The 23696-nt window shown below is 40.1% G+C and overlaps 3 protein-coding genes across 13 annotated transcripts in view; 1 reads left to right on the top strand and 2 right to left on the bottom strand.

The window, feature by feature from the left end:
* Window positions 1-1166: 1166 nt before the first annotated feature.
* bzw1a (basic leucine zipper and W2 domains 1a) lies at window positions 1167-10332 on the bottom strand. 2 transcript variants are annotated; one of them, XM_040142531.1, is made up of 12 exons: window positions 10210-10332; window positions 8136-8209; window positions 7853-8029; window positions 7287-7381; window positions 7026-7091; window positions 6185-6320; window positions 5899-6008; window positions 5500-5670; window positions 4437-4583; window positions 3445-3583; window positions 2767-2889; window positions 1167-1961 (listed from the first exon to the last, which is right to left on the bottom strand). In XM_040142531.1, exons 2-12 carry the CDS (start codon window positions 8197-8199, stop codon window positions 1930-1932), a joined length of 1260 nt encoding a protein of 419 aa, XP_039998465.1. In that variant the 5' UTR covers window positions 8200-8209; window positions 10210-10332; the 3' UTR covers window positions 1167-1929. The 2 variants fall into 2 exon arrangements, with proteins under 2 accessions (XP_039998465.1, XP_039998466.1); XM_040142532.1 differs by lacking the exons at window positions 7287-7381; window positions 8136-8209; window positions 10210-10332 and having other exon boundaries at window positions 7853-7930.
* Window positions 10333-11374: 1042 nt separating this feature from the next.
* LOC120798315 (aldehyde oxidase 1-like) lies at window positions 11375-19431 on the top strand. Of its 7 annotated transcripts, XR_005708672.1 has the most exons (10): window positions 11375-11641; window positions 12704-12815; window positions 13707-13787; window positions 13950-13996; window positions 14414-14640; window positions 15341-15524; window positions 16721-16782; window positions 17339-17453; window positions 17736-17801; window positions 17969-19431. XR_005708672.1 is itself a non-coding variant. In XM_040142533.1 (3 exons), the coding sequence occupies exons 1-3, from the start codon at window positions 17670-17672 to the stop codon at window positions 18302-18304; spliced, it is 321 nt and encodes a 106-aa protein (XP_039998467.1). In that variant the 5' UTR covers window positions 17498-17669; the 3' UTR covers window positions 18305-19431. The 7 variants fall into 7 exon arrangements, 1 of the variants encoding a protein (XP_039998467.1); XR_005708675.1 differs by lacking the exon at window positions 13950-13996; XR_005708673.1 differs by having other exon boundaries at window positions 12758-12815; window positions 13707-14640.
* Window positions 19377-23696, bottom strand: part of aox6 (aldehyde oxidase 6) — a 20931-nt gene continuing 16611 nt past the window's right edge. For 2 of the 4 annotated variants that reach the window (XM_040142529.1, XM_040142527.1), the window contains exons 28-34: window positions 22902-23030; window positions 22659-22733; window positions 22500-22552; window positions 22307-22421; window positions 22136-22201; window positions 21243-21431; window positions 19377-20691 (exon numbers count right to left, since the gene is read on the bottom strand). In XM_040142529.1, the coding sequence (XP_039998463.1) occupies window positions 20464-20691; window positions 21243-21431; window positions 22136-22201; window positions 22307-22421; window positions 22500-22552; window positions 22659-22733; window positions 22902-23030 (855 nt within the window). In that variant the 3' untranslated portion in view covers window positions 19377-20463. Of the gene's footprint in view, window positions 20692-21242; window positions 21432-22135; window positions 22202-22306; window positions 22422-22499; window positions 22553-22658; window positions 22807-22901; window positions 23031-23696 lie in introns of those variants that run through there. The other 2 variants (XM_040142528.1, XM_040142530.1) reach the window with 2 other exon arrangements.

Raw genomic sequence — 23696 nt, 5'->3', positions numbered from 1 at the left:
AACCGGATCTCTTGATATCAATCATACAGCAAATACGGATGAAAACTGTCAGTGGGAAATGTTGCACACTACCTCAAAACCTGTGTTTTAAATATTAAGGCCTACCTCTAAATCTAATGTGTAACGACTGTATAAATATGTACTTGAATACGTGACAACTGTGTCCTTTGCACATCGCAAATACTGAAGCTGCTTGAAGATAAATGTATTTTTGTACAACGAAAATAAAAATGAGAATGTCGTCAAATGGTCTTCCTCGTTCATTGTCCGCAAAACGCTCAAAAATTTAAATTTACGTCAAACTGAGTGTGTGGATACAACTCAGGTAAAGCTTTAAGGGAGTCCAATTCAACAGCTCTCCGGTTATTCGTACTATTAATATTCCTCTTGGAAAACATAAGGACCTCTGCAGAGCTCTTGATGACCAGTCAGGCGCTACAAGCTCTAATATCTGGGACCTAACGGTCTTCATAGTCGTCTACTGCGTTACATTTATATGGAAGCCAGCTGCTGCTGTTCAAAGCTACACACACGAAGATTGCTCATGGTAAGAATCACAATTATGAGATGAAGTTAAAATTCAGACTTCAAGCATAACAACTGACTTTGTCAGTCATAATTCTGTCTTACCATGAGGTTTGTTTTTAATTTTGTTAACCTAACTTACTTCTGCTTTTCCAGGCAGAAACGGGCTTCCGCAAAGAGATCATTACGGGGTTTACCCAGCAACGCGTCTCAAGGTGAAATAACCTTCATGAATGGTTGCACATTACGTCCACACGCCTTCGCTGATGTTTTCGCTTTGACGAAATATCAAAAGTAGGTTATCTAACGCCAAAATAACCAGCACAGAACTGATTTCAGTTCCTGCGTGTATTTGAGCCAACGCGTTTTTAAAAAAAGTGACAAACGATTTGTTGGAGAATCTGATGCCACACCTACAAAATGTTAAACCTTTGCTCCAAGAGTTTAATAATCTAATACAAAAAGCATAATTTTGTTTCATATAAGCGTCATGGTTTAACTTCTGGTACCAAAGGATTCCATGTACTTTATTCTGACAGAGGCAGTGTTTATTACAGCTAATAAATTCTAGGTCTTTCTTCAAGAGTATAGTTATGTAGCTAATTTCCTATCTAAATACAAAACTAATAAAGAACACAGTATGAACCATTTCAATAATCTTTATTTCATAAAAAAGTCAATCGGTTTATATCAGATTAAAGAAAGTAGAAACCAATAATAATCAGTTAGCTGGCGAGGCATCTTACAGGGGTGCGTGTCTTCTGACGGACTGACCAGAGCGATCTCGACACGCGGTACAGGTTTACCAAAAGGTCAAGAAAGAAGGTCAAGTTTTAAGACCGAACAGGAGCCAAAACATGAGCCGGGCAAAATTAAAAGTAAAGGGGGGGTGGGCGGGTGGGGGAAGAAACAAACTTTGGCTGAATCACACTAAAGGTTTTCGTCTGCCTCCTATGGCAAAAAGGCAAACGTGAATTTTAACCAAATTCTGGATCAGATTCGTACGAGCATCGTGATCCCATCGAATGTTTTGTATCCAAATTACAGAAGGCATTACAATAACAACACCCCCCAAAAAGAATGAGCAAAAGAGGGGAGAATCCATAAGTTTTCCGCTTCCACGGTCAGCCGCGACACCCAACATGTTACGAATTAGGACTGAGCCCTTTTTTTATTTTGCTTAAATAACATTTAAATGTTTTTCAGTAATGGAAGAGGGTGTGTGTGTGTGTCTGTGGTGGGTGTGTGTGTGTGTGTGTGTGTCTGTGTGGGGATATAGAAGTAACAGGAGGTAGAATAGAGAGAAGGGGAAAAGACATTCTACCGCTCCTGCTGCTACTTGTAAAAAAAACAAAAAAGAAAAAAGAAGAAGAAAAAAAAAAAGCTCATCTGGCGATGGAGGTTTTAGTCGGCCTCCTCTTCGTCCGATTCTGACTCTGGAGAGAAAACGAAAGAACACACAGTCACATTTTGCTAAGTGCTGATTATTCTTAGTTCAATGTAAAGTTCTGCGCGTAGAACTGCAACCAGCCATTATTTTCAGTATCAATTAATCTGAATTATTTTCTCAAGCGAGTTGAGTCTATAAATTGTCAGAAAACAGTGAAGAATGACCACAACTTCCTGAAGCCTACGGGGACGTCTTCATTTTGCCATTTCCGTGTTTAACTGCAGGAATATTCACTTCGCGATCACGCAAGATAAATCTTCACCGCTTAGGAGCTTGAACATTCTCTGGCTCTAGTTTCGCAAATGAAACTACCCGCTGGTTTTCTTCGTCTTCTATGATAGAAACTGTGTTATTTGGGTTTCTGGCTGCTGGTTGGACAAAACAAGAAATCTCAATGTGTCAACCTGGGCTTTGGTAATTTTTGCTTTTCCACCATTGTGAGACATTTAACCAAGCGACTGAGCGAGCTAACCGCCAGATTACACGACGATGAAAATATATCATCAGCTGCAGTCCTAGATCTCACTTGGAGTTTCTGTCCTTCATTGTATAGACCTCCTTCAAACGGCATTTTGACTTCTAAAAGCGCAGGTCTTACTCTAGTAAGGGCTGAATATCATCTTACGTGTGCTGGCTCACTGACATACCTAGAGGGCAGGAGAAATCATTAATAGTTCCTGCCTCTGCTTGACCTGCTATGACAAGTCAAAATATCTGCCACGAGAAACGTTTACTGCCCAAGAGTGGAGGAATGTGTGTGGGGTCGTTTTGTTTTTTTGTTTTTTAAATACCTTCCTCTGCGTTCTTCAGCCACTCAACAAATTTTTTCATCTGCTCGAGGAAAACGCTCTTCCCCTTGGCCAGGTGGGCTTCGGTGTACCACTTCAGTATGGCCTCTTCACTCAAGACATCCGCTGTGAGGTGGAAAAGGCAAGTGTCAACGCTGTGCAGGAGGATTAAAGAAACATTACACTCAACATACGCTCAAAATGCCTGAAGTATGCCTTTGTAATGGATCTCGTAAAAGAAAAAAACAGTTAACTGATGCTTGGTGGGAAGTACTGCTTGTGGCTTGTTACTCAGATTTTAAAAAATTTTTGATGGGTTGCTCTTTACTTGATGTAAAAATGCACTAGAGTTTACGTCTCACCAATGGTGTAGCTTCTCAGCCGTGTAATAGATTTTTTCAGCGAAATCTGTACACCAATCGGAAGCTGAAGCTCCGCGTAAAGGGCAACGACAGGCCAGACTTGCAAGTGTTTTGTTAAAAGTGACACCAAGCATTAGAGGTACAACAGTTTAAGGTCAAGGAAATGTTGAAAAATGACCTCGTACTTCTCAGCGTTAAAAGTGAACGGACTTTTTCATAAACCTAAAACAAAATGAGACAAACTCAGTCAGTGGATAGTTTGTATTAGGTCATTTGGCATCGATGTAGCTGAATGTGCCTCTGTGGACGCGACACCAACCTTTGTAGAGGAGCACCACGATCTTCTGAAAGGCCTTCATGAAGTGAATGTTGTCGTAGCAGTATTCCTGGATCTTCAGCAGCAGACTGAGCTCGGACAGACCCTGGGAGGTGAAGGCTTTCAGCAGAGGGCTGTATTGCTGCAAACAACGAGACACATAAACAAGGCTACCCCCAGAGGAAAAACAGCTCTCCTCTCTGTGGCAGTGATGGACATGCAGTCAGCTCGCTCTCTGGAGGGGTTCTGTTTGTAGTAAAAGCTTTGATGGGGAATTAAGGCTGAACAATTTAAAGGAGGATCAGGATTTTAAATGATAGCAACAGCCGCTCAATGTTCCCCTTCTGTTTATAACTAATGCAGCTTTGTTTTAGAGAGGTTGTTCTTGTTCCCATTTCTGGCAGATTTTCATAACATGAACACAAACACCACATAAAACAGGGAAAATTCTACTTTAGCAACGAGACAGGTTTGCACAGGCTTCTGCACTGAGCTCCACTTCTTATCAAGCCTACAATCTCATATTTCACAAAATCCTTTGGCTCCATTTTCTAAGGTTAAACTTTACCTCTCTAATTTGCTTTATTAAAGACCAATAATTGCAGGATTTCATGCAATTCCACATAAGCAAAGCCCACTCTGAACCTTTTAAAGGCCAGGTGGAAGGAAAAAAAAAAAAAAAAATCTTATAAAGAAAATGAAAGTTTATTAGAGAACAGACCAACGAGAGCACCGATTCCTTACAGAACATCTAATCCTCTACATCAGACATAAAAATATAATTTCACAGCACTGAATCATTTACAAATCTTACCTCAAACATTTTCAGAATCCGCGGTGCAATTTATTGCCCAGTCCTTAAGAATCAACACGTGCACATTTTCCCAATGGGCTCATTAACTGTGCCTGATGGATTAGGACGTTTAAGTGCCTTATTAAACTGCACTGAAGACTAAACTATTTCCAGGACATGTATTTAAAACGGTGCGTCATACCTTCAAGTGTTTGATGGCTTGTTCGGTCACCAGCTCTTCCTTCTTGTTCCACTCAACGCAGCTCATCACACTGGTCCAGATGATGCTGATCATGGCCTGCTCAGAGAGGCCAGCCTTTTTCATCTCCTCCCTGGTGAAGGCGATAATCTGAACCGACAGGGAGACAAGGACGGCTGGGTTAGTTTCCAAATCAGCCAGTATACGTCACAGTCACGTGGAGAGAAATTAGATGCAGACTCTTCCGGAGCTCGTCATCACAGCCAAACACCTCCAGCAACCGTCAAAACCCTAAGCCAGGCCTCAGTGACGAGGACTGCATGTTGGGTATGCAGCATCATCTCCAAATGATGCTGTTGCAGTTCAGGGGGTGACTATCTGGCCTCTGTGTTTGCCTGCCTGTCGGTTGCCTTGAAAACCTATGCATAAAATTGTTACTCTCAGGCCTCTCAACACTGAAACTGTTGATTTGTATTCAACTTCATGACTCATTGTGCAGACACCTTTTTTCAATGTGCCGTTCACAAGTTACTGCCCAAATATTATGCAACATGGCAAAGAGAGGAAGTGTAAATAATGAGAACATTCACAAAACAAGGAAACCTGTCAGCAAAGGGGAACAGCAGCACCGACCGGGAGACATTTAAATAGAAGGAAAGTTTCGAAAAAATTTGAAAACTAGGAGCTGCTGCGCTAAAGATTCACAACATCCTTAAGTTACCTAGGTACCACCTTTCTCTTTTCCGCTATTTTTAAATATCCCTCCATTGACTAACCACATTGCAACCTTTTACATACCAATTAGGTTGAGTTAACACATGCTCGCCTTGTGACAAGGCCACAACCATACCTCCATAATGTTGATCATGGAATACTTGCTATTTTATCAGCCTGCTGCAGGTGTATTTGCATGAAACACCAGCCACTGATGTGGACGAGATTTTTAATTAAACCAGGATATAAACAAAGACAGGAATTTTTATATTTCACTTCATATGCTGCAGCCTTGCTTTATGATCCCAGAGGAAACCGCAAGCGGTTAATCTTGACCCTGAAGCAGCCTCACCTCCTTCTGAGGGTCACCACGGGACATCATCTCCTGCAGTTCCTTCTGCAGCTCCTTGCGGGCGCCGATGGATTGCTGGTTTCGGGCGAAGTCAGATAGCTCCTTCAGCCCGGCGTCAGTGAAGTACTTAGAAAAATGCTCGCAGCTCCGTTTGTTGGCAGGAAAGAGTTCCTGTGGGGCAGAGATTATTTTTAGGTTAAAGTTAATTCAAATACAAATACTGACGCATCAACTGCAAAACCTTATGATTATGTTTTTTATTGCTAACAAAAAGGACACAGGAATAGCAGGGTGGAAAACTACGTTTTCTCCATCCGTTCAAAAAGGGAGCAACTCCACAGTCGTACGCACAGCTGAGTATTTTAGTAGCCGTCTACAATTTATAACAGTTCATTTTACCATCAGCCTGTTGTCCATGCCGACTTTGCGGAGACTGCCAGCAACAGAGTTGATGTCCCTCTCATTGATCCATGACTTGAACAGCTTGACAGCGAAGGCTGCAGATACTCCTGAACAGAGATGAGACAAGTTTGGTTTCTGCTGCACTCTGAACGAATATGAAGTGTACGCTACTGACTGTGGACAACAAAGCCCTTACAAACTCAATTAGCGTTTTGGGATGACTAACAGATGAACACTGCAGGGACAATTTCCTGTCTTTTCTTTAAAAACAAACTGTCCTCACCCTCTTTGACGAGGTTCTCGTTGAAGAGGCTGTTCAGGATGGAGGCTGATATGTTGCCGTTGGCCAGCAGGATACCGGTAAGCATGGCCAGTTTGTTGCGCTCAGACTCAGTGAACCCCTTTAGAAACAGCAGCAACTACAAGAACAGAACAAACCAAAAAAACAGGTTTGTGCGTGCGTGCAAGTTAGAGAGGTTGGTTAATCCTAAAACTGATATGACTGCAGGCAAATTCAAACATTTATGTCCCTGCAAGTGTGGCAATACTTTCCACTTCACTGTCCTCAGAGAGAAATTTGTCTTGAAGTTGTCAAACAATCTGCTTTATATTACATCATCATTGCTTTCTCATAACACCAGAGGATAAACACTTAATTGTTGATAATGATAAATTATAAAGCCTGGAAATTGTCAATTCAATTCCTCTGCCAAGTCTAGAAATTTCTCATTGACCACTTTTTGTGATATTTTAATAGACAAAAAAAAATGGAGAATACAATAAAACAGATTTATCAGTACTGTAACTAAGTTACTCGCAGCCCTTTTTCCTGCTAACATGAAGTGTCTCATGTCATGTTAAGGCTATAAATTAACAGTTCTTCACCTATAAAAGTGAACAGTGTCACTGAGCTATAATCAACTGTTACATCACCAGCTAACACCTGCCACATCACTGTAAAACTGTCAGCACTGTCAACAAAGCAATAGTTTGTGATCCGGCTGTAGTAAATTAACCGCGCATCAAAATGGCGCACGCGCACACCCCCACCCCCCATCTCAAACAGTTGTGAGCTTAGGTTAAAAATACTGTGGCACAGCATTCAACACCATTCAACTCCTCACCTTCTTGATCTCTTCTTCGAAACCCTTCTCCAGGTACTTGTAACGCCTGATCAGCTTGTTAAAAACCTGTTATTTGGTGAGAAAAAGAAACAACATTGTCTAAAAGCTTAAACACATGCAAGAAATGTCCGGTCAAGGTTTCATGGCCTTTGTCTTTATTTTAAATGAAGATTTCTGAAGGAGAAATGTCACATCTGATGTGGATCAATGTTGTCTTGTATTTAATAAATGTCTATTGTTCAAACAGTAGCTGCATTTTACCTGAGCATATGCTTGCATTGTCTCCAGGTCTTCTTGTGCCGTGAAGAGGCAGAACTCAGTGCGGGTCATGTCGTCAGATAGAGTCCCCCCTGGGGCTGTAGGAAAGAAAATTGAAACCATTCAAGTCAAAAAAAATGAACTGCATGGACTGTCAACTTCTTGCCTTTATCAGATTTATATGAATGATTATTTTGCCTCAGGCAAACTCTTACTGCCTATTATACATACAAAAAACATTTCTGCATCTAATACCAGGCTCAAAAAAGGGTAAAGATTGAATAAGTTACGGGTGAACTGGTTTTCCTTACATTAACTTCTCACCCACATTGTGGTGCACAAGAAGACCTAATGCATATTGATGCAGAATGTATGTTTAACCCAGCAAAAATGGTTTACGGCTCTTTAAATAGACATTCGGCCCAACTTAACATGTCTTGTTTATTAGAATCAAGTTTAGGTCTTGAATTTGATCCATTATTCAAGACATTTTCAAATCGTTTCCCAAGATTTACAGACATCAGTTAAAGCACACACAGGTGAATGACTTCTTTCTAATGACCACTCACCCAGCATCCCACCGGCCACCAGGATGTCAAAGAGTGTCTCTGCATACCGGCGGTAGTCAAGCTTGGCGCCAGAGGCATCAAGGAACTTTGCAACCGCTTCCAAATCAGTGCCAGTTTGATTCAAGCCTTGTACGATACTTTCTTGAAACTGAGTAGGGTCAAATCTCTCCTTTTCATCTGTGGGAAGAGAGCACACATGTTCAGGAAAAAACCCTCCAGGGACAAGGCAAGATTTCTGCATAATTAGACATTAAAGAAGAAAACACATAAAGCAGCATTTGACCTCTTTTCCTCGTTTTGAAACGCTGGCCGGTTAGCGTTGGCTTTTGCTGCTTTTGATTATTCATAAAAGACACCCTGAAAAGGATAAAAATGCAGACGGTTAATTTTTACTCAAGTTGTGCAGATTACATGTTAACACACGATTGAACGGTACAAAGGGTTCCCTTTAATTATGTTTTGTACTGCCTGTGTTTGGGTGTAACTTGGATGAGCTCCATGTCAATGTCATGAGTTCAACACAATACAGCTGAAAGCCAATGGTACCTTTAGTATTAAGGATAAAGCTGGTGATAGACAAAAAATCCAATGAAAAGACCAAAACCAACAATGAACTGATCCTAGTAACTAGAACTGTCGGCACTGAGCTCCATTCTTGTCCTAAAGCTATTACAGAATAAGTGATCATAAAGAGCCACAGTGATACACTGGCTGAAATGTTCCTTTACAACCGATCAAAGTGACTGCTATAGTTTATTTTGACTCAATCTCACATTCACCATCTTGCTGCTGTAATACTCACTAGCACACCCAATGTTTATTACTACAGGAGGTGTAAGTCCAACAAATCCACCATTTATTTGTGTTTGAGTACCATTTGCTAAAAACTACAGTGCCTCATTGTTTCAAAAATTTACTGGGCCTTTTTTGCAACTAATTATCATTTTCATAATTAATCCAACGATTATTTTTCCGCAAATCAAATCGTTTAGGTGTTTTGGCTTTTAAAAAAAAAAAAAAAAAGGAGGGGGGGGGGGAAGACCCATTACAGTTTTCCAGATCCAAGGTGACGTTGGAAAATGTGTTGTCAGTATAAAACAGAAAATCTTAACATCTCAGCATTTTTGCTAGTCTATTCCAAGTAAGGAATAGACTATTAAAATTCTTGCCCATTAATGGAACTGAAACCACCACCAACTTTTCCCTTAAGCCATGAGAAATTAAAGTTTATTTTTCACCAAGACAAAGATGTGATCTCATCTGCTTAGATGTTTAATTTAGTTGACTGTCAAGTAAATCCTTTAAAAAGGGCCAAGTTTAAATAGAGCTTATCCTGTAATACAGAATTAGTACAGGGTGTTCCCAGTTAAATTTTAGACCTTATAAGACCTTTTTAACGCCACATAGTGACAAAGGTTTTAAATTGTATTCTGTCATACTGATCAAAGAATGCTACTTTTATTTTAACAATAAGGTATTGTTACAGGCCACAATCTGACACAATAAAATTATAACTTAATGTGTAAGAACTTTGAAAATAAAATTCAAGATATTACTAACTTCCAAGGCCTCTTGAATTCAATGATTTATGAGTACCTGCAGATTGACTGTAGTGTTATCTAAACAAAGTCAAACCATAGTTGGGATGTAGATACTCTCTTTTTTTTTTTTTAACCAGTGACAAATTACAGAAGATTTTTTTTAATAATTCCCAGTCCAAAAGCAAAGGAAAAAAAAAAACAAAAGAAAATACCAGGAGGTACAATGGAGCAGGTGGGTGTTGGGTGGTCTAATTTGTCAGGTGTTGCAGGTTATACTTTAATTAGCGCTGACAAGCGTGACCCTGGGGCAGAAAATGCTTTGTAACACCTTTTGAAGTTTTCAGGATAGACCCTGGGTTAGATATGTTGAGGGATAGCGCACTGTACAGCTGGCTAATTGTAGGTTAGCATTAGCTAACTCCGGGCCTCACCATGCGCCGAGCCAGCGCTGGTTAGCCGGGCCTGCTGGCTGGATAGAATAATTATGTTTGGTTACTTACTAAACCACTGCTAATACCCTGAAGAAAACAGCGTGGTGAGCTAATCTGTCCTTAAAACCAACCTGCTGTCGAAATGTCATTACAAAATCTGGGTTAATATCGAGATAGTGTAGGTATGTGTGCTCTAAGGAGGCTAATGCTAAATAAGCTACCCGAACCGGAAAAAAACCAAAATTCGCCCTCCAGCGGCGCCAATGATGGCAACATTCCCGGGTACAAAACCTTATTTTACACTGCCTAACCCGACACATCAGCGTCTTTACAAGAAGGTTAAGGTGTGAGAGAACACGAAGTCGGCGGAAATACAGCTACTCACCGAAATTAATGCAGATAAAAAACGGTTGTTAACCAGGGGAATCAAACCAAGTGTCGACTCTCTCAGCGGCCCAAACAAAAAGACCTTCCCGTCAGGACCTCCACAGGCTCCGCCCGCTGCGCATGCGTGTTTTAAAGGGGATTTCCGTTCAACAGTAAACAAATAAATAAATAAATAAAATTAAAAAAATCTTTTTATCCTCTCTTTTAGATAAGAGAGATTTTATATTTATAACCTATCATACCTTTTGCTTAAAAGTTTTAGGGCTGCAACTTACAATTATTTTCAATAGTGATTCGCCCTGCAGACCATTTTCTTGATTAATCTTTTGGTGGATAAAAGTTTTAAAAAATGCTCATATTTTCCCAGAGTCCTTGTTGACATCCTCAGCCGTACAAAAGGCAAAGATAAGGCAGCAGATCCGTTCACTGAGGAAGCTTCAAACAGAGAATTTTTTGGCATTTTCCCTTAAAATACTTGCCAATCTGTCAATCTACTAACTGATTAATTGACTAATTGTTGCAGCTCTAAATATTTTACCCCCTTTATAATCATTTCAAATATATTAAATGCAATGTGAGCTATTAATTTTAAATACAACATAAATTAATCAAGTTCACTTCAGGACATTTATCGGACAGCTATGGTTACTTTAGGGGCCAAGATTTCTAAGTCAAACATAAGAAAGTTTAAAACATATGAAGCATTCTTATATATGAAACTAAATAACAGGTATTTAAAATTAGCTCCACCTTGACAAGAGTAAAATATCACTTAGATGTAAATGCATCACTAATAATACTCTAATAACATAGGTATAGAATATACATAACCCTGAGTGGAGTCATTTTGCATAAGGAGTGCTTTTACTTTAGATAGTTTAAGTACCTTTTGGTGTTCATACTTCCATACTTTTACTTGCAGGACTTTTGCTTGTGATGGAGTATTTTTATTCTGTGGTATTAGCACTTTAACTTAAGTAAAAAAATCTCAATACTTCTTCCACCCCTGCAGTTGATCTGGGTGGAGAGCTGCTGCGTGTAGTTACCCTTTCTGGGATAAATGAAATTATACTGAGTTCAGTTGAATTGGACTGAATGCCCGAGGACAAAGAGAAAATCAAGAGGTGTAAAACAACGGTACTGAGGACTGAGTCAGAATCCAAGCACTAAATCAGTACAATGGAGACAAAAATGTCATGAGAACAAACATGACGTATGTACCAGCAGCTGTGCTGTCAGGTTATGGGAACTGCGAGCCGATTGATTTGTCGGCGTATAGGACGACATGTCACGTGAAGTGATTCATGACTTGAAGACCTGAAAACCCAAAGCTCAAGATTCATACTGACCTGCCTGTCAACTGGTGACAGTTTACTCTCCTCAGTATCTCTTCACCAAGTGAGCTGATCGTCTTTGTCAACGGCTAAAAGGTGAGAGCATTCACCGACAGATGTACTTCCATTACTTAGCTATTACTGCCATCAATGAATTGACTTCTTAATTCGAAGGTTTTAGAATAAGTTAAAACAAGAGAAAAGCCGATCATTATATCAGCTGTGAAAAGGTTAAAAAAGAAGAAGTGAGAACTCCAGCGATTCTGAATTACAAGAATGGTCCGTTTAACTTGTGTATGACTGAGAAATGCACTTTTCTTAACAGAATATGTGCCTTTGTGGTTTTGGATATTGTTGGCCATCTATGGGCTGGGCCACTGCCATTTAATCATCGTGTGTTTTGACAACTTTGTTTCAGCAGTGTCATGTTATCTTTAGATTCTATTTTATTTGTGATTCTTTTTTGAAGTCTGTGTACTGTTGTTTGCAAACTTGCTTATGACGAACTGCAATGCAAAGCATTTAGAATTTGATTTTAGAGGGACGGCGTGCAAATATCATATCACAGAAAAAAAATAAATATAATGTGGTTGCTGGATTCAACGATTATGTTAGAAAATCAAAGTAGTACTGGTACTAAACAGCTGTTAAACTTGTGCTAGATAAATACAGACCCACTGTGCTGTAATTTCCTGTAGGGATATTATGGCAATATCACAAAACGTACGATAAACATGATAAAATAACACGAGCGCATTTCCCACTGGACAAAAAACCCCACTAACATCTGGCTTTTGTGTTCAGTGGGAAAGGGAACAGTCGGCATTCATTCCCGGGTCAAATAACTCTGCAGTGGTCACAGTTTTTTATCGGCTCCAGCTCTGATCTGCAGTGACGGAAACATGACACACCACATGACACACTGTGATCAATTATAATAACAGAGAGGTTTTTAAACCACAGTCGAGTTAAATGTCCCTCTGGTTATATGTACTGTATAAGCATGAAAGTCACCTGATGGAGGGCTGATGCTCACACTGATCTTCTTTAATGGTTGCCCCTGTTTTGAAACCCATGGAGGGGACTTTCCTTTCCTTTTCTTCCATTTTTTGTTTGTGATTTCATGTCTTCTTTCCTCTCCTTCCTTTACTGCTTTAGTCTTTTCTTCTCCCTTCTTTCTTTGTCTTTCCTCCTTTCCTCCCTTTCTTCCAGGTTGTTGAGAGGAACACGGATCCAGAGGAGGTGCTGCTCGGCTTTCTGAGGAGAAAAGGTTGATTTTATTCTAATTTGTCCTTCAGCCATTTCAAAATAAAGCCGAAAACCCCTGTATCCCTGTATCATAAAACCACAATGTTAAAGCCTACTGCCGGACAAAAATAAAATTAGGAGCATTTGGAGGGCATTAGCAGATTTGTATTTTTTATTTTTTTTACAGACATTTATGTTTTATAATTATTTGTAATTAAATATCAAAGTTAAAATTTAGATTTATTTAAATTGTAACATATAATTTATATGATACTCTATTCACTACTAATATAAAGTAAATCTAAAGATTGTTCATTTAAACTTATAATTGAATAATAATTTATTTAATTTGACTAAAAATGAAATATAAATCATTTAAAGAAAAGCAGTAAGTATGGTTGGGTTTAATTAAAGCTGCAATAGTTATGTGACTTGTATGGACTGTTACTGAACCATTGTTCACGTGCAACGACCAGCCTGTCCTCTCCTGTCCACCAGTTGGTCTGACTGGTACCAAGTACGGCTGTGGAGGCGGAGGATGTAGAGCCTGCACAGTCATGGTGTCCAGATACAACCGCAACCACGAATGACTCATGCATCCTTTTGTAATTTCACCACAAAGTGAATCACTTTTGCAGTATAACCTTAGATGTTACTTCCCTTGATTCGAGAGGATCCAGTGGCTTCAGAAGGGTTTAAGTTTAGATGAAACTATGATTTTAATTGCATCTGATTTGGAATTTAAACATGATAAACCAGGCTTTTTCTTTTATTTTCTAATAGTGAAAATGTTTAAATTTGTTTGGAAATATCTTGCCTAGTTTGGGTTTACACTTTGAGGCTAAAAATAAGAGTTCTGTATCCATGACCTTTGAACCATGCAGACACTGATACTGTCAACGCCTGTCTGCAGCCAATCATCACCCTGCAGGGTGCTGCTACGGTGACAGTCGAAGGCATCGGCAGCACCGAGACCAAACTCCACCCTGTTCGGGTAACAAGTCACTGCTGTTTAAATCAGGATTTAAATCACCGTCAGCAGAGGTGGTGCTGTCACAAGCACAAATCGCTGCTTCTCCAGACAGTTTCCGGTCCTTTTGTATTAACTGACGACCCTTTTGTTTTTATTTTCTCGGGAATCTTTGTCACTGCGCAGGCTACAGACCAATAATTGACGGATTTAAGACTTTTTGTGGAAGTGAGGTAGGTGTTGAGACCTGTGTTCATCGCTTTTGCTCGGTTTTTCCACTGATCCGTAGGGTACTAAAAATATCACGAGCCTGACTTCCCTAATCATCGAGTACTTTAACACCTCTACTATTTGTTTTCATATTTCTTTTGTTATGATCCTGTTTTAAATTCAGTGACCAGTGTATTGTGCCAGATAGGTCTGTAGGGCAAAACCCTGATGAATTCAGATAATCTGAGATGACTGTAGTATACATTCATAGGATTGATGGCTCTAACACACCTCTGACTGCCCTGCGATGGTAATTTACAACCCTCTGATACCCTAACCAGGTTGAAACTCCCTAGGCCTGGTCTTGTTTATCTGTCTCTATCCAGACAGACAGAGAAGATTTTTCTGAAGTTAAAATGTTTTTCTGTGTTTATATTCAGATGTGACGAGGAGCTTTACCCTGGATGAAAAACTCTTCACTGAATTTGGAAAAACAGCCCTCAGGCCTGACGAAGTCCTACTGTCCCATGACATTCCCTGCTCCAAACCTGTGAGACAAGCTGCTTTAACCATCGCAGCTCACATATTCAGTATTAAGCTGATGCTAAGTACTGCTTGGAGGTTTAATTTTGCCCTTATGCTTTGCATGAAGTCCTAAAAGATAAAGGTAATGGTTTTGCATGTTTTGGCTCATAAACGTTTAACTGCATAACCGTTACATTACTGTCAGACATTTTTTGGAACGTACCACAGCTTATGGATTTATCCTTTACGTACCAGCAACATTTTTTACAACAGAAACAAGCATGTTTACCTGACCTTTTTCACAATTTTCGTGATTGCTCATGCTTCGTATAGCTTGTGAAAGCAATGACTAACTAACTACAAAACCTGAAAACAAAAACACAATGAAGACGAGATAACTAAATGGTCACTGTCGTGGATTTCTTGTAGGTGACGTCTCTGCAACTTCTATAAAGTTATATATATTATATATATATATATATATATATATATAGAGAGAGTTCAAGTGAAACGAGTATTTGCTTGGAAGCAAACAAATAAATCCGCTGTACTGTAAGGAACACAGTTTCTAATTAATGGGCTAAAGCATGCAAAACAACATCAGTATGCTCTTCTAGGATTTGAGAAAATTCAATTAAAAGCATCTAAGATTTGGTGCATTTCAGCCAAAGCTGTAACCCTGGAGAGTAAAAAAGGTAGCAATGAATGTTTTGTAAAAATTAGTAAAAGGTATTGTTTGTGATGGATAAATAAGTGATCCATAGATCCACAGTTAGAGGCAAAAACTCTACCTCCTGTATAGGATTCTTTTGCCTGACACTGTGTCTCTGTCGTGTCCTCAGTGGGAGTTTGTGGCAGGGCATCGTCAGGCCCAGAGGAGAGAGTTTGCCTTCTCCTTTGTGAACGCTGGGATGAAGGTGGCCATTAGAGAGGAACCGACATCGTGGAGTCCCTCAACATCTACTACGGTGGAGTTGGATCGACTCTGCTGAAACCTGGACGGACCTGCCAGCAGCTTGATGGACGGTATGTTCACAGTTCGGTTTGTTAGACATCTAGCCTGCAGCCAAAACAAACCAAATACAAATCCAAGATGACATTTAGATTTTGCTGCAGATGCTATTTTGACACATATACCTTCAGTGACTTGCCCGCAGAGTATTCAGAAGTAACTCCGATGTCGTCCAGGCCATGAGGGGAGTTCATGCCATACAGGCAAGCTGAGTCCTGAACCATATATCTGAGACAAACTTCCAGAAAACTTCGGATTTCCGCAAACTCTCTTAAAACTGTTTTTATTTTTATTAAGTTAAAGTTCAGACGATTTATTCATATCTTGCAATGCACTGTAGCTACACTGTAATTTTTATTTCCATGTTTTAACTCTTATTCTGTTTTTGGGTTTTTTTGCATTTTATCTTAGATGACTGGTTTTGAAATATTTCATTGCTTTTAACATCTTTTTAGCAACATTTTTTGGGCGATTAATGGTCAAATTCAGCATGGCTATCGTCATCACAGCTGGGGCCTAGATTTGGCTCTCAGGCAGAGGAAAAATGAAAACACTGTTTGGACGGTAACCCACAGTGTGTGTCTGTTTCACATGTCCACTGAACTGATGCTGAATCTAACAGAGCCTTCTCTGTGCTACACTAGCTCCATGTTACAGTCCATTTAACTGTCTCTGAGGCATTTATTTATCTGATCAAACAAATCAGCTGTCAGACCGTATCAGAGGCCCAGCCCTCCGCTGACCCCGTGGGTCGTCCCAGGATGCATCAAGCCACGGGTGAAGCCAAGCACTTGGACGACCTGCCGCCGGTCAAGGGAGAGCTCTTCATCTTCAGGGTGACACAGCACCAGAGCCCACGCCACAATCATGTCAGTGTCACTCTCCATCTGGGAGTCACAGCTTTGGTACTCTGATTAAAGGCGAAACAACGCCCTCTGGTGGTCACATTGGAGGGCTGCAGTAGCTTTTAACCATCAGGCAAAAAAGAATCACTTTGAATCTCAGAGGGCACCAGGATGTGGCGCAGGGTTCCTGTTTTCTGAAGGGGCTTTAGAGACGGAGAAACCAGTTATTGAAGGAGGTCAATTTGTGTTGTGTGCAAATAAATAATCATAGTCAGTCATTTGTTTGCTGTCTGTCAGTGGTTCCAGTAAGACTGTAAAGCTGGATTTCACATCACCTGAAACTTTTAACGTTTTATTTTTCTCAGGATACTTGTGAGAAGTTGCTGAGACGCCTGCAACGAATCCCACAAACAAATGGAAGCAGTGGGTAACTAAACACTCCAGCTGATGTCAAAGAAGAAAATGCTTTATTTTTTTGCTTTGCAAAAACTATCTCACCCAAGTTCCTTTCTCAGACATTTAAAACTAATCTTTAAGTCCCAACTGATTGAAATTATTTTCTTTTGTAATTTTGTGTTGGTGTGGAACAGTAAGAACTTGTATGAACTTTCCCTGTAACGATCTTTAATAAGAAGGAAGAAAAAGGCAATGGAACTTTTGTGAATGCTTTTTATAACTTTGGCTTAAATTTGAACATGAAAGCCGACATTCATTTCCCCTGTGCAGGTCAAGGCTGTTTTCTTCCAGAACAGCAGCTTATCTGCAACTGGATTCTTTATTTATGTAAATTATTTATGAAGATCAGATTTGTCCAGGTGACATCAATCTAATTTAGGTCTTCACTTTCCTGTAACTTGGCTGTTCTGTATCTCTCCCTATCTGTTTAATTACTTTATTTTAAAGTGAAGCACTTGTGATAATATCAAAATATTACTGTCCATATAAATGAAGTGTGACTGACTGTGTGTGTGTGTGTGTTACAGGGCACCAAGCACCGGTGTGGACTGGGAGAAGGGTAAAGGTCAAGCGTACTATTACTTCACCTTTGGCGGCGGATGCTCTGAAGTGGAGATCCACTGTCTCTCTGGGGATCACAAGGTATTTTCAATTTTTGCAATTCCTAGAAATCTAAAACGGTAATATTCAAAGTAAGAAAGTTTGCTGCTACTGTAGTTTGGCTCCATGTTCTTTAAAGCTGCCTCTATAACCTCCGGATAATAACAACTAGGATACTATAGGAAAGACTGGGATAGTAACTATGCGAAGACAGGGTTTATATACATATTATAAACAATATAACATTAGATATATTGTATGATGGAAATGAGCCATAAATCTTGTACTTTACAAGCGAAGAGAACTGTATTTTGTTTGGTGCAGAACATCTGCACAGACATCATGATGGATGTTGGCAAAAGCATCGATCCGACGTTGGACATTGGACAGGTACATGTACACCACTGCCACCACTTCCTCACACCAAACCTTTGGTATATTTATCTAATATTTCTAATATGCTGCTGATCTCTACGGCCAGAGCTGATGTACGTGTAGAAAAGAGCTGTATTAAAACATTTCCTGGATAAATCATGTCTGCGCGTGATGTTTATCAGGTGGAAGGAGGCTTCGTCGGCCTGTACGCCATCCTGATGACCAGAGGGCCGTCTCAGTACAAGGTCCCAGCACTCTGCGACGTCCCGTCTGAGCTCACTGTTCATCAGCTCGCTGACGCCGAAAATCCTCGTGCCATCTATCTGTCCAAGGTACCACAGACTTCCCACAGACCCAGAGACTCATGGCCTGACCCAAAGAACAAGTGTATTATGACACTAAAAGAGAATTCTTTAACAATATATCATTCTAGGCTTTTTTAAATTTCATTGATAAACCTCTCCTAAATTCAATTCCAGGTCTTAAAAAAGTCTTTAAAAAAACCTCGAGGGCACTGATGTCTTGATGTTCCAGGGTGTAGGTGAGCCTCCAATCTTCTTCGGCTCAACTGTTTTTTATGACATCAAAGCAGCCATTCCAGCGGCGCGCAATGAGAGAGGACCAGGGGGACACTTTCCCCCTGAGCTCTCCTGCTACAGCTGAGGAGACCTACTCAGCCTGTCAGGACCGGTTCACTAAAATGGTACAAGGCCGGCAAGCCATGTTTAACACTGGCAGCATTTTCAAACAAAGTCAGACTTGGTACGTTTTAATCAAAAATGATGCTATAACGAAAAAACAAGACTACTACCTGGAACCCAGAGGAATCCACTTATCACTCACCTGTAAACGAGAGCAACATGTGACTCTATGTAATTAGCAAACTCGCCAACTCGCCTGTCGAGACCAGCCCGTCCTGACTGTTTGGACATGCATACCTAGTGGACAGGCACATTAGAGAATGAAGTCCTCCAGCTCATTTTTTTAAATAATTTTTTGCCGACAGTGTGCAGAGGCTCTCTACGTTTTTTACAAATATTTTAACAACCACTGCCTGCCGTGTCATGCAGTGCCATTATAACGCTTTAGTTTATGCTCTACCGCCTTGGCAACCTGAAAAAGCTTGCAATGGCCCATCCACTTTAACTCTAAAAAAAGCATTTGGCGTATCAATAAACGTTGGTACTCCACATATTTGATGAACCACTAGCAAATTTTTTCAAGAACTGCAGGTGAGACCAAATGTTTGCCTCTTATCTTAACATCACTTTCCCAACACTCTCTCCTTACTTGCATCGCCTAACCTCCTCCTGTCCAACACCTGAGTAACATCACTTCCTGCCGCTCTTGCAGGCCTCATCTCCGACGGATGGGACTGTCTTCCGTTGTGATCCCCGGTCCACAGGAAGACAAATCCATGTTAGTTTACAAATAATTATGGCCTTTTTTTTCAAGGTTTGGCTTTACTCTCCCCCGTGACACCTGAAGTCTTTGTGCTAAAGATATATTCACGAGTTAAAATTCTGACATTTCTTGTCATTAGTGTTTTTTCTGTCGTTGTGTCCTGCTACTGGATGAACACAGATGAAACAGTGGATATATGTGATATATTAAATATTTTTTCAATTGTTTATTCTGTTGTTGAAAAAGCGACGCTGGGGGACAAGTGCATAAGCAAAAACATTCAAATGTGCTGTAAAATCCAGCGGTCATGATGCATTCATTTCACATTATACATGGTTGAGAATGAGTTTAAATGTGCCATATGGTGTTGGTCAAAAGTCTAATTTCTTTGGTAACAACTGACATGTAAAGATATTTTCTATTAGTAAAATAACTGTATTTGTTAATTATTGTTAGTTTCATTTAGTCTACAGTCAGTCTAGCTTTAGTTTGATCACATGAAAAACAAAACAAGTTTCAGTTTTAGATGTTTAAGGCCCACGGTTTGAAAGATCCGGGTTTGCTGGCTGGAATCTGGAAACAGAATAAAACAACAAACAAACAAACAAACATTAACAGACATGAATGGCAAAGGTACAGCAATCATTTCCATATGCTGTTTTTTTTGCAGCAATAAGCGATGAAGTGATTTCACTTATTTCCTTTATTTATTTTGTTGAAGTAAGCTTACTTTATCAGAATGAAATTAGAGTAGTTTAGTTTACCCCATTTTTTACATTTGTCTTAGTTTACTGGTCTTTGCCTGGTTTACTGTCACAAGTAGAAAACAATGGGGAAGATAAAAAAAAGACTGGTTAATAAATTCCGGGAAAATAAATGAAGTCTTGTACAGTGGCCTCCTGTACGTAACAGGATCAGACAGGTATCAGCTTTCTAATATCATCCATAATGGAATTGAATTAAATACCAGCTAAAACCCAGGTTCTTGTCTGACGACAGCTCCAGAGGTAATTGGGCTGGATGAGCAGACAGGATCTTTTATTCTCACTGAATATTCATTTATTTAATCATTTAATTATTTTCAGTGAATTAATAATTCTTGCGTCCTAGGATTTCTCTTCTGCTGCTTCGGGAGATTTTCCACCTTGACAAAAGAATATTTAGGAAGAAACACTGAAAACTTGAAAAGATACAAACTGTCTGTAAATAAAAATGTCCACTTTTGGCAAAATCCATGTCGGGCAAATCACCGCAGACAGTGCTGATAAAAGGGTTAATATGTGTTTACCAGTGCACTTACTGAGTCAGAACACCAGTATTTTAGTACTGTTACCTTCTGAGTGAACGGGGAGGCGCAGGCTAAGCAGGCCCTCTCCGGTGTCGCTGGGCTGTCCAGGGAAAATGGGCCGACTAGACCGGACTCAGAGCGAGCCGCGGCCACGGCGTCTTTGATGGCAAAGAACACTGAACTGCCAAGGAAGAGAATGGGTTCTCCAATACCCTGCGGAGCCAGAGGATCGTCTGGAATGTTACTTGTGGTGGAGACTGAAGCAGTCGCAGCAGGAATCTATTGTTTCATTTTACGCCACATGTTTTGTGTCTGTCTTCTAATACCCTGGGCATAAGCGTTCTCATTTTCACATGCTATCCCTCGGTTTCGTGTGTTTTCTGAGTCAAATCCAATGAAAATCCAAGACAAGCTCTCTAAGTTGAAAAAGCATAGCTTGACATATTGTTCGAAGTACTTTTATCACATGAACATGAAATAATGAGAGACGGTTTTAGTTTTTGTATTTTTACCGAACATATTTTCTTGCATTGCTTTTATGAAAATAACAATTTAGTGCTTATTCAGTTTTATCTGTATTTGACAGTGATTAAGAAACTGGATTATACTATAACTGTAATGTTAGGGTAATTAGAATTGTAAAATGAATCCTAAAATATTCAAAAAAGGTAAAACAAGAATAAAAAGGTAAAAAGAAACAAAGAAAGAAACGACAAAGAAAGTCATAAAATAAAGGTGTCCATCTGTACATGATGCCCTCTGACCTTTGAGGAGTAGATGGCGTGGGGGTTGTGGGAGTCTGACAGCAGATAGACGTTCAATCGAAGCGGCACGTCGCACACCGCGGGGATCTTATACTGAGACGGACCTCGAGAGTACAGGAGCCCAGAGGGGGAAAACTTCAACTCCTCCAGAGTGTAGAGACCCAAACCCTGCATGAACGCTCCTTCAATCTGAGAGATTGGAGGAGGGAAGGAGAGAAGGGAGGAAGGACAGAAAGATTGAGGAAAGAAAGGAAGAAAGTCAAAAGGGTAAATGCGTGAAAGGAAAATTCGCAGGAACATGTGCTCATCCAAGATTCCAACTGTCACGTTTATTTCATGAGTCCTGTAATTTCTTCATATTTTCTGTATGTTACAATGTTCTGTAACAGTGCAGCCTCATTCGTATGGTTCATTAAGAATGAACCAGAAAATTATACAGGATTAGCGCTGTTCCAGATTTCCAGAGGAATTTCTGAGAAAAAAAAAAAAAAAAGGAAAATCTGACAGAAATTCATTTAAAACCACGTTAATATTTTTTTTGATGGAAAGCTTATTCTCTACATTTGTTGAACTATGTTTGCCTTTAATTTGCAACTACACAGAGGGATATATCTGATATTTTGTATGTGTTCAGCTGTCCGCTGACTAACAGAGATTGAATTTATTGAGTGTGCTAATCAAACACCGTCCCCACTTTCCTTAAAATTGGCGCCAAATTACAAACAGTTTCTATGATATTACGGTTGAATGTACGTGCCCTAGTGAAATTATTAGGAAAAGATGGCACATGTAAAATAAATGGTTACCAGATTTGATCTATTTCTGATTTTATAGCTGACAGCTAGCTAGAATCAAGCTCACTGCTTCACCAGGATGTGACAAGCTGGTCTCACCTGTCCAATGTCCACAGAGGGGTTCACGCTCCTGCCGATGTCGACCACAATGTCTGTCCTCACAGTCTACAGAAGCAAAAAAACAACACTGTTCTCTCCGCCTCGTCTTCAAATTCAGAAAGTCTGAAACATCTTTGTGTTCGACATGAAGACTGAGGTGTGAGCTCTGACCCTGTAGTCTCCTGTGAGGCAGTCCAGCTCCACCTCACAGCAACACACTCCGAATGTGAAGTAAGCATAAGGCTGACCCTCCATGTTGTCCCAGTCCATGTAAAGGTCTGGACCTCTAAGGACACACAGGAAGTTGTCAGTGTCTTGGTTCCTCGATTAATTATTTCAGTTGGACAGTTTTTATTTGTCTTACCTGTGAAATCCGGTAGCTGATAAACTGATTTTCTCAAAAAATGCCGCCTTGACCTGAGTACAAAAGACAAAAAGAAACAGATTCATGTCTGTTGTCTGGTATTCATTCAAATGCTTTCCAGCGGTCCCTCAGGATTACTCTCGGCCTGTCAAATCATACCCAACTCTCCCAAGATCCTTTGAGGTCCTTCTGCCTGATTGGCTCCAGTCGCTGGTACAGAGTCTGGCAGGCATTCTGAATGAGAGAAATTGGAAATGATACTTACAAATACTATCTGTTTTGTCAGTGTGCCATTTCCGTATCAGTCCTTTGAAGACATTAAAAAATTTTAATCATTATATTCACCAAACAGGAGCAGTGATACAGAAAACAGAATAGTTGGATGCAGGGACTGGACTTTACCTTGACTGCCATGCCGTTGGCGTCGGTGCCGAAGGAAGCAGCAGAAGGGCAGGTGTTGGGAACAGTGTTGGTGCTGGTTTCACTTATGTAAATCTTGGAGGAGGGGATATGAAGCTCCCGGCTTGCGACCTACAGGCACACAGGAAACAGACACTGAGCCTAAAAGATTCTACCAGCAATATGGCTTATTTTTTGTCGCTGTCAACGAATCCCATGAAAACAAACAAAATGAACAAGGTGTTAGTCTGTCTCTCAACTCCGACTTCTCTGTGGCTCTCCGCTCACAGGAGATTGTATTTGTTGGGGACTATTTTCAGCGGGGGATTAATACACATTCGGTGCTCTAGTGAGTATTTGTGGAAGCAGAACATTGTGCGGGGGGTTGAATCAAAATAAACTACAGCGTGTGTGTTCATGGTAATGAACAAACGTCACCCAGCGCAACAGTGTGAATCACTGATGTGTTTTTAATAGTTTTTGAAAAACAATGGAGCTCTATGGCACAGAGTAATATCATGCTTTGGATACACACACAATACTTGTTAGTAGAATACATTCATAGTTGCTTTCGGTCTTTTCATGGGATTTGTTGATAGTAAGAAAAACACAGAAAATCACATGGCATATCCTATAATAAAGAGAACAAACTGAGGAATTAAAGTGACGGCTGAGAAGTGGACCTGTCTGACTTTTATCTGCAGAAACCTGTAAAGGAATGTCATTAAACTGAATGTCTAAATTACAACTAGTGCTCTTTTATGTGTTAGTCTGTGAATGTTTCAATGTTCCAAAGCA

This window comes from Xiphias gladius, chromosome 13 (assembly GCF_016859285.1).
Source record: "Xiphias gladius isolate SHS-SW01 ecotype Sanya breed wild chromosome 13, ASM1685928v1, whole genome shotgun sequence".
NCBI classification, from domain to species: domain Eukaryota; kingdom Metazoa; phylum Chordata; class Actinopteri; order Istiophoriformes; family Xiphiidae; genus Xiphias; species Xiphias gladius.
This window is presented reverse-complemented; position numbering and strand designations above follow the sequence as displayed.